At 33.9% G+C, this 13,492-nt stretch overlaps 1 protein-coding gene across 1 annotated transcript; it reads left to right on the forward strand.

Moving 5' to 3' along the window:
• The first annotated feature begins 5,580 nt into the window (after nucleotides 1–5,580).
• On the forward strand, nucleotides 5,581–9,884 carry DMRTA2 (DMRT like family A2). The gene is made up of 2 exons (XM_075287601.1): nucleotides 5,581–6,025; nucleotides 8,467–9,884. The coding sequence occupies exons 1-2, from the start codon at nucleotides 5,590–5,592 to the stop codon at nucleotides 9,345–9,347; spliced, it is 1,317 nt and encodes a 438-aa protein (XP_075143702.1). The 5' UTR covers nucleotides 5,581–5,589; the 3' UTR covers nucleotides 9,348–9,884.
• The last annotated feature ends 3,608 nt before the right edge of the window (nucleotides 9,885–13,492 follow it).

Below are 13,492 nucleotides of genomic sequence, written 5' to 3' on the forward strand. Positions count from 1 at the left end.
AAAATAAGTAAATAAAAATAACAAATAATATAAATAAGTAAATAAATAAAAATAACATAAAATAAATAATGAATAAATAAATAAATATAAGAATATAATCAAAGACCATTATTGCATCTTTTGGTTTGCAACACTGTGTTTGAACCTTTTTAAAAACTATTAGAATCCCCCATATACTCCATTCTGTAATGTATCATTTTTTTTTTCTGTCATTTATCTTATAATTTCTTGTTTTTTTCTTAATAATTTTTCATGTTTTTTTTTTTGTTTCATCACTGCCCCCTATAGCTCACATTCCAAATTTTCCATTTTTGAAGAATGACTATAAAAATTTTTTTTCTACGTTTTCATCTAATACTGATTTCTTACAGATTGGAGCTCCCTAAATGTCTTTTATTGACGCATATGGCTAGAAATATCATCAGGTAAAATGTAACAAGTCAGGTTTACTTTGTGTTGCTTCAACGAATATCTAGATTTTTAGTGACCAGCTGTATACATGACCTGTTATAAGAAGCGATAGATAGATAGATAGATAGATAGATAGATAGATAGATAGATAGATAGATAGATAGATAGATAGATAGATAGTAAAAAATATAAAGATAGATAGATAGATAGATAGATAGATAGATAGATAGATAGATAGATAATCAATCTCTACTATCATTGGTGACTTGATTATATTAGAAAGGTAGATCGATATTACATACACAGATATACATTATAGACATCTATCTCTCCTGGATCTGGTTATTTAAAGTCAATACATATCAGTCATCTATTACAGGATCTCTCATATATCTGCAGTATATATCATCTGTATGACCTGGTACTATATCTATACTATCTATTACTATATCCTTGCAGCTCGAATCCATCCTAGGACATCTGCAAGGAGTTTGTATGTCCTCCTTGTGTTTGGTGGGTTTCCTCCCACACTATATAGACATCCTGATAGGGAATGTAGATTGTGAGCCCTGTATGGGACAGTGACTGACAATGCCTGTACAGCGCTGCGGCATAGGATGGCGCTATATAAGTAAATGCAATAAATATCTATCTACAGTTGATACAATCTATTCACAGCATCTATTATATTTCTTCTATATATCTATCTACAGTATCCATTTCTCTATGCACAGTATATCGTCTATCTTCTATATATCCGCGGGTGGTATCATCCATATACAGCCTCTATTAATATATATATATATATATATATATATATATATATATATATATATATATATATATATATATATATAATAGAACTATTATGTATTATTATGTATCTGTTTTTTAACGATTCATTCAATCAAATGACAAAGTATAAAAAGAGAATAAACAAAGGACAATATACAGAATAATAGTAATAGTATCTATTTATATATCTATCTGTCTACAATATTTATCTGTCTATCTATGTATCTACAGTATCTATCTATCTGGGATTATATTGTGAAGAGCAGAGATGATATACAATAGTTCTGTATCATATTCTGTATTATTTCTGGATATAAACCCAGTGCAGCCGTCTTTAGAACCCTCAGTCCTCTAGAACCGATTATTACATTCAGACCAATTTAATCTCCCGATCACATCGCTGCCGATTTTCCCGTCGTCTTCTCAGTCCCAGGCCGCCATCTGTAGCCCTCACATCACATCAGACTTCTACTTGTTTCCAGACAAACATCATAAATGAAGATACTGAATTAATAAATCTGCAATTAACAGCCTCGACATTAACTCTTCAGTCCCTGCAGCTCAGCTTCTATCTCATAGAATAAGTCGCAGCTTGGCTCCAGCACTTTAAAAGTTAATTTATTTTTGGCTGGGAAGAGGGGGGGGCATTTATTTTTGAGATTCTTATTCCCTATAACACCAAGCTGGGGGTGTAGAATATTCATTATTGTAATATTGGTTTGGAGGTAATTACTTTTAATGTCAGAAAGATTAAGGTTAATATCATCTCTATTAGGCTGCTGCTTGGTAATTAAAAGTGGCGCAGAGGCTTCTGGGAACAGATGGAGGCTGCTCGCTGTGATTCACTGAGTAAACAGTGGGAGTGACAGGAGGGAAGAGGCCCGGGGACCAGGCAGCAGCCCCAGCCCCTGCGACCATTGTCTGAGCCCATCCGAAGCTGCGACATTTCTGCGCTAATTCCTTTTCCTTTCCATTGGTTATTTAACGCAATGGAAAAAATCTGCGATTGCCATTCCCTTTAAAGATAGACAACAATATACATTACATAATAAAAAGCTGTTATAAAATTCTATTCAATTCTTCTGCAGTAAAACATCCAATTGTATTTTGGCGCATCGAGATATTTCATTTATTGCAGATTTCAGGACACCTTGCACTTCTCCTAGAATACATGTAATAAAATAAAACTTAATATTGCAATTTTTGGATGGATTTAATTTTTTTTATTTTTGATAAAAACTTTAAGTGAAATCGGGAGAAGTATAAGAAGAACAAAAAAAACTCAGATAAAACCATACAAGAAGTTTCTGACTCCAGTCCTGTATTTTTGGTTGATGTTATTTATTATTAATATTAGTAATATTGTATCGTTTAGTTGCCACAATGTTTCTTGTTCTGGTCTCATCACGACGAGATTTGTTCCCAGGGAATATTCTCCAATAATGACAATACAATGTAATGTGTCAGCGCCAGGGCTCAGCACAGACTCCGAGTCTTATGTGGTCTCATATTTAGTAGAAATAATAGGTATTCATTTAGAAGCCATGAAATCTTCTTTATAGGATTGTTTCAGGTTACAGATTCGTTTAGATTATATCACAATGTAAAGGACTAAAGGAAAGGATTATCTTATTTTATCTTAAACTTGGGCTGGAAATTAGAACTCAACTCTATCTATCTTCTATCTATCTATCTATCTATCTATCTATCTATCTATCCATCTATCTCTCTCTCTATCTCTCCTATCTCTATCTATCTATCTATCTAGCTAGCTAGCTAGCTATCTCATATCTATCTATCTCATATCTATCTATCTATCTATCTATCTATCTATCTATCTATCTATCTATCTCATATCTATCTATCTATCTATCATCATGGCTTCTATCTGTCTATTTATCTATTTCATATCTATACATCTGATTTATATGTATCTATTATATTCTATCTCTCATATTAAATATTTTATAACATGTTAAATCACCAGTCTAATGAAGATCTTTCTATTTATCCATTACTAGTCACATGATACAGATATTAGAGGATATTTTGAGTTTTTATTCTGCAGCCTCTCTAGAGAAATTCTGCAAACAAGTTATCAGGTGTGAACATGTCCTGGATACATTTGTGTTGTGTTATGGTAACACCTGAGAGGAAGACATGTCACCAATGATAGAAGAGAATGTCTATCTATCTATCTATCTATCTATCTATCTATCTATCTATCTATCTATCTATCTATCTATCTCCTATTTATCTATCTATTTATCTCTAATTTTCTTGCCTCTCTGTCATCTATCTAATCGATTTTATATCTCTTAGATCTATTTAATTTATTCTATCTATCTATCTATCTATCTATCTATCTATCTATCTATCTATCTATCTATCCCTCGATAGGTTCCCCTGCAGACTTCTGTAAACTACACCTAACTCATCGAAATATCCTGCCGTCTCCCTCTTATACATCCACATTTCTGACTTTCTATAGACCGTTCCACCATAGTCTAGACATCTTATTCTCACACTTCATCATACTAAACTTCTTCAAAGAATCCGCTTTATTGCTTGTAATATAAAGCAAAAGCCTACAAAAAAATACACAAAATACTCCAAATAAATCTCACAGAAACCTCCATGTCTTATAGATACTTCCTTGTCCTAATGTATCCAGATAAAAGTGGGAGAAGACATTTACAATAACCAGTTATAAGGAACAATTTGTTGATCCTGCCTGTGAAGAAGAAAACTTAAAAAGAATATAAAACTATAACAAAAGTTCAAGTCTAAACTTTCAGAAGGTAGTTCTACTAGAATAGATAAAAAGCAAAACACAACAAAATGATCTAAAACATATATAACAAATAATATAAAATGATACAGATATATTGCTTCAAATATATATATATATATATATATATATATATATATATACACTTTTCTTTTTTTAAATATACATAACAAAATTAAAAATAAAATAAATAATATAATAAGCAATAATAATAAAAAAATAATACTAAAAATTAAAAATAATAAAAAATAATAATAAAAATACAAAAAAATTAAGAAAAAATAATAATATAAATAACAGTAATAATAATAAGAATATATCTCTAATAAAATCGTTAAAAAGGTATACTGTTATAAATTAGTATAATATTATAAATTTGTGTATGTGTATATAATAATAATAATTATAATGATAATAATCACATAATATATCTGATAGTAAAGAATCCATACAGTGTTATTAATAATATTAGTAATTATAATAATCCTGGGAAACTTTTCATTTTGTATTAGTGATAGAAGAAATACTCACCTTTTATAATCTAATAAAATTCTCATCTCTTCCATTTCTCATCCACAGACAGATTCTATATTTATTTTACTAGTATATTTTATTTAATAATAATAATAATTAATAATATTATTTATAAATACATTAGATGTTAAACGTTTACAAATTAAATGAAACTATTATTATCAACGACCTAAAGTCCAATAACATATGATCCAAATCTAATAATATAATAGTATTAAATAATAGCAATAATGATTTAATATTAAAATGAAGTGAATTTCTTGTAACTTGTTCTTTCTTAGAGTAATGAGTGTTGCTTTACTTGCTGTAATGTATCAGTGGTGTATTAGTAGGATTCTAATGATATAATACTGTATCTGCTGTGTGTATGTGGAGTTGGTTGTGGATGAGGCAGGGGGTCTCCTCAGGATCAGACACCACAATCTATACAAGTGTCTCTCCTTCCTCCTCCTCCTTCTTTCTCTGTTATCAGCTTGAAACAGTAGAAGAAGTCTTTGGCCAATCAGAAGTGAGCTTCTCCCCTGTCCTGACCAATGGGAGGCCAGGCTTTGTTCTGAGCATTTGTCTAATGAGTGCTGAACAATTGGGGCAGGGGGAGCTGCTGCTGGAGCTGGGGCTGGAACTTTGTCTATTAGTGACTGAAACTCTTCTGGTGCATTTACAACTTGTGCTGCAAGGACTGAGCTGGAGGCTGAGAGCTGGAGCCTGGGGAGGGGGATTCTTGTGGGACCACCACTCACCCCAGGTAACATAGACAGGGGGAGATCGGGGGTCTGCAGTATCTTGTGGCCTTCCTACAGATGAGGTTATAGGCATGGGCTGGGGTCCTGATCGGGTTGCAGCACTGTAGCCATAACACAGAGGGTGTATAGGGTGCTGCTTTATCTTTATAAGCTCTGCATTCTTCTATAGGGGACTCAGAGTTAATGGTTTATATTGGGAGTAGTGGTCTATTTGGGGTCACTTGCTATTTGAAGCTATAAAGTGATAGACCCTTATAGTGGATGTGGGTATAGATAGCTTATTTATAGATAGTTTGTATTGAGGGACCCCCTACCATGGAGATAAGTGGGGCCCCATCTGGATCCCAGGTCCCCCAGACCCCCACCTCCACCGCTCTCCCAGTGACTGTCGCTGGCACCCTGCTCAGGGGCCCCCAGCTGCTTCTGCGGGCCACAGAAAAATACCCCCGCACCCCCAAGTGCGCCCGCTGCCGGAACCATGGGGTGGTATCAGCCCTCAAGGGCCACAAGCGTTACTGCCGCTGGAAGGACTGTATGTGCGCCAAATGTACGCTGATCGCGGAGCGCCAGAGAGTCATGGCCGCGCAAGTTGCGCTCCGCAGGCAGCAGGCGCAAGAGGAGAACGAGGCGCGCGAGCTGCAGCTGCTTTACGGCACGGCCGAGGGGCTCGCACTGGCGGCGGCCAATGGCATCATCCCACCTAGGCCGGCCTATGAAGTCTTCGGGTCGGTGTGTCCCGAGAGCAGTTCAGGTAAGCCCTTGTTCGGTAGGTGCGGTAATTTGTGTTGACGCATAGTAAATTAACTAGAGGTCGTGTTGGATGAGAGTAGTACAGGTAAGAGCTTGTTCAATAGGTGCGGTAATTCATGCGTTAAGGCTTAGCAATTTAGAGGAGGAGATAGTATAAAGTTATCGGTGACATCCAATACAAGAAAGCCGGGACGTGTAGATGGGATCCTAAATAATCTATAGGAGAAAGGTATAGAGAAGTGTTAGGAATATGTATATGGAATAATACAATGTATAAGGGATTGTCAAGTATATTAGTAATATATCAGTATATAATATTATATAGGGGATTATAACATATAGTGGTATTATATATCAGTATATAGAATAATAATATATAGGGGTATAATGCATATTAGTAATATATGTCAGTATATAATAATAATATATAGGGGAATATAAACATATAGCAGTAATATAAATCAGTATATAGAATAATATAGGGGTATAATGTATATTAATAATATATGTCAGTATATAATAATAATAATAATATATAGGGGAATATAAACATATAGCAGTAATATAAATCAGTATATAGAATAATATAGGGGTATAATGTATATTAATAATATATGTCAATATAATAATAACAATAATAATAATAATAATAATAATATATAGGGGGTATAACATATATTAGTAATATAAATCTATATATAGAATAATAATATATAGGGGTATAATGTTTATTAGTAATATATAAGGGATTATAAAGTATATTAATAATATAAATCAGTATATATAATAATATATAGGGGACTGTAAAGTATATCACTAATAAATAGTACCAAGCTCAGTGTGTCAGACAGTCCCGACTATCCAAAGACAGAATCAAACAGTCTCATAACCAGATACAACTCTACAAGTGACATGGAGCACACCCGGCTCTGCTACATATCAGCCTATTATTATATAGGTGTAGTCTCCATATGTCGTGTTCTTATAGTTACTGTAGAATTCCTGCAAACAACAACAATTAGAAATTTGAGTTTTGCAGAAAAAAAAACTCCCAATAACTATATCCAATTCCAAATAATCTGTTAAATATCGGACATAATCCACATCACATAATCCAGATTGTATCCATCCTAGGGGGCGAAACAGCCTGGAAAATTCTGTGTAAATAAACTGAAGCTAAATTATTGATAAATTATAATTAACTTGGGTTAATTATAAAACAAATAATGATTTACCGAACAATTAAATGTGTCCGGATAATGAGAGGATCAAATACCTGGAGATCAAGAGGTCGCGAAATATCTATCTATCTATCTATCTATCTATCTATCTATCTATCTATCTCCTATCTATCTATCTATCTATCTATCTATCTATCTATCTATCTATCTATCTCCTATCTATCATCTATCTATCTATCTATCTATCTATCTATCTATCTATCTCCTATCTATCTATCTATCTATCTATCTATCTATCTCCTATCTATCTATCTATCTATCTATCTATCTCCTATCTATCTATCTATCTATCTATCTATCTATCTATCTATCTATCTATCATCTATCTATCTATCTATCTATCTATCTATCTGATATATATTAGATAGAAAAGTAGATGGGCAGAGTATGTATATTATAGATGTTTTATTTATGTAATTTTTTTTTTTTAGAATTTATCAATTTACCTATCTATCTAATCTAACAATCTTTATATTTTATGTATTTGTTATTTTGTACTATTTCACACTTTTACTCACAATGTACAAAATTTTTATCTATCTACCTACCCATCTATCTATCTATCTATCTATCTATCTATCTATCTATCTATCTATCTATCTATGTCATATCTATCTATCTATCTATCTATCTATCTCCTATCTATCTCCTATCTATCTATCTATCTATCTATCTATCTATCTATCTATCTATCTATGTCATATCTATCTATCTATCTATCTATCTATCTATCTATCTACCTATCTCCTATCTATCTATCTATCTATCTATCTATCTATCTATCTATCTATGTCATATCTATCTATCTATCTATCTATCTATCTCCTATCTATCTATCTATCTATCTATCTATCTATGTCATATCTATCTATCTATCTATCTATCTATCTATCTATCTATCTATCTCCTATCTATCTATCTATCTATCTATCTATCTATCTATCTATCTCCTATCTATCTATCTATCTATCTATCTATCTATCTATCTATCTATCTATCTCCTATCTATCTATCTATCTATCTATCTATCTATCTGTCTGTCTGTCTGTCTGTCTATCTATCTATCTATCTATCTATCTATCTCCTATTTATCAATCTATCTATCTATCTATCTATCTATCTATCTATCTATCTATCTATCTATCGTACTTGTGTCCTCACGACATCTAACACCTTCTTCTTGTTTTTATTCTGCTTTCAGAAACGAAAATCCAGAAGTTTGACCTGTTCCCCAAGACCCTCATTCCCAGGTCTGTCACACCCCAGCAACTGACCCCTGGTGCCAAACCAGTGACCCCAGACAGTGAGTCGGTGACGGGGAGTGCTCAGGGGACGTCTTCTCCAGACGTGAGGCCAGGCTCTGGTTCTGAAAATGGAGATGGTGAATCGTTCCTCAGCTCCCCCATGTCCAAAGTCTTGAAGGAAGGCGAGGAGAGCCCGAGCTCCATCAGCCCACTGGGGTCTGAATCTGGATCTGATGCAGAGAAAGATGAGCAGGACCCAAGTTCTTCTTCTTCGGCCAGGCAGAGGACCCCCATAGACATTCTGACCAGGGTGTTCCCCACCCAGAAGAGGAGCGTTTTGGAGCTTGTTCTACAAGGATGTGGTGGAGATGTGGTCCAAGCCATAGAGCAGATACTGAACAACAGAGGGCAGGAGAAGGGCGATGAGACGTGGTCTAGAGAGGCCGCCCTACAAAGTATCCAGCCGTCAGTGTCCACCACACACAGACCCCTCATAGCTGGGGCCATCACCCCGACCATCGGGACACTAGGAAGCCGGTCTGCCTTTTCTCCACTGCAGCCCAATGCTACACATTTTGGAACAGAGACCAACACCTACCAGTTGGGTGGACATCTAGGACTCAACCCTTTAAGGTTGGCTTATTCTGCCCACAGCAGAGGACTTGCTTTTATGACCCCATATTCCACAGCGGGGTTCATGCCCACACTAGGGTTTCGTCCCCCCATGGACTATGCATTTAGTGACCTAATGAGGGACAGGGCCAATGTCCACAAGGACCAGGTCTACTCCAATGGGCTTTACAGTTCTGTGGTCAACAACGCTACAGAGAAACAATGAAGCCCATTCCTGGGGGATTGTCCAGATTGTCCAGTCTCGATAGTAAGACTGTGGAAGACAAGCTCCAGGACTGAGGAACCACCACGGAACTAGGGTCCACCACCATGACCAAGGCATAGCTTATAGTTCCACCAGCCAAATTCAGGATCTGGTCCATGCGGAGATTTTCTTTGGCCGCAGCAGAGACACATTGTGGACTTTTCTTAAGATGCACTTTTCCCTCCTTGATGAACTCTTTGTTATTTTCTTGGCTTGCCCCATTAGCAGCCTTGTGATGTTACCCTGTATATTACACAGACAGATCTAATGTTGGGGCTTCTTCTAAGTTATTCTTGACGTTGTGGGTGAAGTTGGTGACAAGGACCAGAGGACTTATGTGTACAGACCTGTAGATATGACCACCCATCTACTGCTATTATGTCCATATTAAAGTATTGCTGTGGGGTTAATTGTTTAGGAATCAATAACATCGATGTGTGAACGTCGTCCATCAGCCGTAGTAATAAAGGGGATTTTCTAAACCGTTTCCTGCTCGTGACCGACATGAAAGCCGAGGCGACATTATAGAGCAGTAATAGCAGTCACATTACAGGGAAGTGATTCATGTCATCAACATCAGGTGTATTAATATGTTGTATCAATAGGAAGTCAAGGCCGATATCAGCAATCCCAATTCTAATCTGATATATATACATATATGGTATAATACACACATAGTAGGACATATACATATATAGTATAATACACACATATAGCATGATAGAATTATATATATATATATATATATATATATATATATATATATATAGTACCATATATACACACTGATTGGGTTCCTACAATAATTTACATATAGTTATTATACACATTATAATTGATTACATGTTACTGTTACACAATACACATACATGTGTACATACCTTAAATATAAGCGCATATAATATGGGTGATATGCCTATACCCCCTGAAATATAGAACAATATGGCATATACATATTTACTGCAATGGACTTATTAAAGTGTACTACTAAACTGTATAGTTGTGTATATATTATATATACATATCTATCTATCTCCTATCTATCTATCTATCTATCTATCTATCTATCTATCTATTATCAATCTCCTATCTATCTTTCATATCTATCTCCTATCTATCTATCTATCTATCTATCTATCATCTATCTATCTATCTATCTATCTATCTATCTATCTATCTATCTATCTATCTATCTATCCACCTACCTCTTATCTATCTATCTATCTATCTTCTATCTATCTATCTATCTATCTATCTATCTATCTATCTATTATCAATCTCCTATCTATCTTTCATATCTATCTCCTATCTATCTATCTATCTATCTATCTATCTATCTATCTATCTATCATCTATCTATCTATCTATCTATCTATCTATCTATCCACCTACCTCTTATCTATCTATCTATCTATCTATCTATCTATCTATCTCCTATCTATCTATCTCCTATCTATCTATCTATTATCAATCTCCTATCTATCTTTCATATCTATCTCCTATCTATCTATCTATCTATCTATCTATCTATCTCCTATCTATCTATCTATCTATCTATCTATCTATCTATTATCAATCTCCTATCTATCTTTCATATCTATCTCCTATCTATCTATCTATCTATCTATCTATCTATCTATCTATCATCTATCTATCTATCTATCTATCTATCTATCTATCATCTATCTATCTATCTATCTATCTATCTATCTATCTATCTATCTATCTCCTATCTATCTATCCACCTACCTCTTATCTATCTATCTATCTATCTATCTATCTATCTATCTATCTATCTATCTCCTATCTATCTATCTATCTATCTATCTATCTATCTATTATCAATCTCCTATCTATCTTTCATATCTATCTCCTATCTATCTATCTATCTATCTATCTATCTATCTATCTATCTCCTATCTATCTATCTATCTATCTATCTATCTATCTATCTATCTATCTATCTATCTATCTATCCATCTATGAGTACCCTATACAGTTTATCAGAGTTACCATTTAATATGTGTTCACACTAGAGATCACTGTTCACTACAGACCTGTTATGTCCATGTATATACTGTATATATATATATACACACACACACACACACACACATAATATTTAATTATACATACATATACAATAGTAACCTGTACAGTTTAGTTACATTCACACTACAATGTATTTGTATAAGAAAGTAAATTTACTCAAAAAAGTAGCAAATCACAATTTTCTGTTACAGATATATAAAAAAAATAGAAAAGAAAAAAGTAGCAGAAATGTTTTATTGGCTGCTGATATTAATGATAGAACTTTCTCATTATTTGGCTTGTGTTCACATCTCCATTGTGAGGTTTTTCCCCATTTTTCTGTGCATAGTTCTGGATCCTGTACCGTAGCCCAGCGGCGCCTGATGACCGCCATAATGGTTTCCGCTATGGGGTCCATTATTTTACATATTAGTACGGCACGTTGTGCTATCGTGTTCATGAGTCTTGATGGAATCTCTAATAGGTGTGAACACGGCCGCATTTTATCTAAATTTATTGTCAAAAACAAAAATCAAATTTTTTTTGCATTTATTTGTTACTTATATAGCGCCATCCTATACCGCAGCGCTTTACAGAGATTTATACTGTCAGGAGTATCAGTATAAAAACTGACCAAGAAACTGATATAAACTGAAGGTCACTTTATCCATCAGATTGTGGGAACAGTCACAGTTTTTTTTTTTTTGTGGAGGGGGGAGGGGAGGGGGTGTCTTTTTTGTATTTTACATGATCCACAAAATGTAGAAAGAATGACAGAACAAAAAACTCTTCAAGTCTTACATTACACAAGAAAAATAGCAAAATAAAAAGCCAAAATACATGATGTGACCTCTGAGGTCGGACTCCTATACAAGGTGAAAAGCAAAGTGAATGTCAGCGCCGGCTCAGTCACATGACAAATGGCGTCCTGAGGACTATAATGGCGGTGGAAAAGTTCTATCACTTCACTGGAATAGAGAGACAGAAGAGAAGCGATATAATGGAGTTATATGTATTTAGAGATGAGCGAGTACTGTTCGGATCAGCAAATCTATCTATCTATCTATCTATCTATCTATCTATCTATCTCCTATCTATCTATCTATCTATCTATCTATCTCCTATCTATCTATCTATCTATCTATCTATCTATCTATCTCCTATCTATCTATCTATCTATCTATCTATCTATCTATCTATCTCCTATCTATCTATCTATCTATCTATCTATCTATCTATCTATCTATCTATCTATCTATCATCTATCTATCTATCATCTATTTATCTATCATCTATCTATCTATCTCCTATCTATCTATCTATCTATCTATCTATCTATCTATCTATCTATCTATCTATCATCTATCTATCTATCATCTATTTATCTATCATCTATCTATCTATCTATCTATCTATCTATCTATCTATCTATCTATCTATCTATCTCCTATCTATCTATCTATCTATCTATCTATCTATCTATCTCCTATCTATCTATCTATCTATCTATCTATCTCCTATCTATCTATCTATCTATCTATCTATCTATCTATCTATCTATCATCTATCTATCTATCTATCTATCTATCTATCTCCTATCTATCTATCTATCTATCTATCTATCTATCTATCTATCTATCTATCATCTATCTATCTATCTATCTATCTATCTATCTATCTCCTATCTATCTATCTATCTATCTATCTATCATTTATCTATCTATCATCTATTTATCTATCTATCTATCTATCTATCTATCTATCTATCTATCATCTATTTATCTATCTATCTATCTATCTATCTATCTCCTATCTATCTATCTATCTATCTATCTATCTATCTATCTATCATTTATCTATCTATCATCTATTTATCTATCTATCTATCTATCTATCTATCTATCTATCTATCTATCTCCTATCTATCTATCTATCTATCTATCTATCTATCTATCTTTCCCGCACTCACTCTCTCCGTCCTACCTTCCATATCTGTCATGGTGACCCGGGGTAAAGTTTTCTTTCTGGTTCATGTTGTTTATAATAATCCAAAAAATGCTTCAAAATCTCATTCC

This window comes from Leptodactylus fuscus, chromosome 9 (assembly GCF_031893055.1).
Source record: "Leptodactylus fuscus isolate aLepFus1 chromosome 9, aLepFus1.hap2, whole genome shotgun sequence".
Classification (NCBI taxonomy): Eukaryota; Metazoa; Chordata; class Amphibia; order Anura; family Leptodactylidae; genus Leptodactylus; species Leptodactylus fuscus.

Coding starts and splice junctions, on each gene's coding strand:
- DMRTA2 (XM_075287601.1), top strand. CDS start 5,590: ATGGAGATAAGTGGGGCCCCATCTGGATCCCAGGTCCCCCAGACCCCC. Junction 6,026..8,466: donor GTGTCCCGAGAGCAGTTCAG/GTAAGCCCTTGT, acceptor TTCTGCTTTCAG/AAACGAAAATCCAGAAGTTT.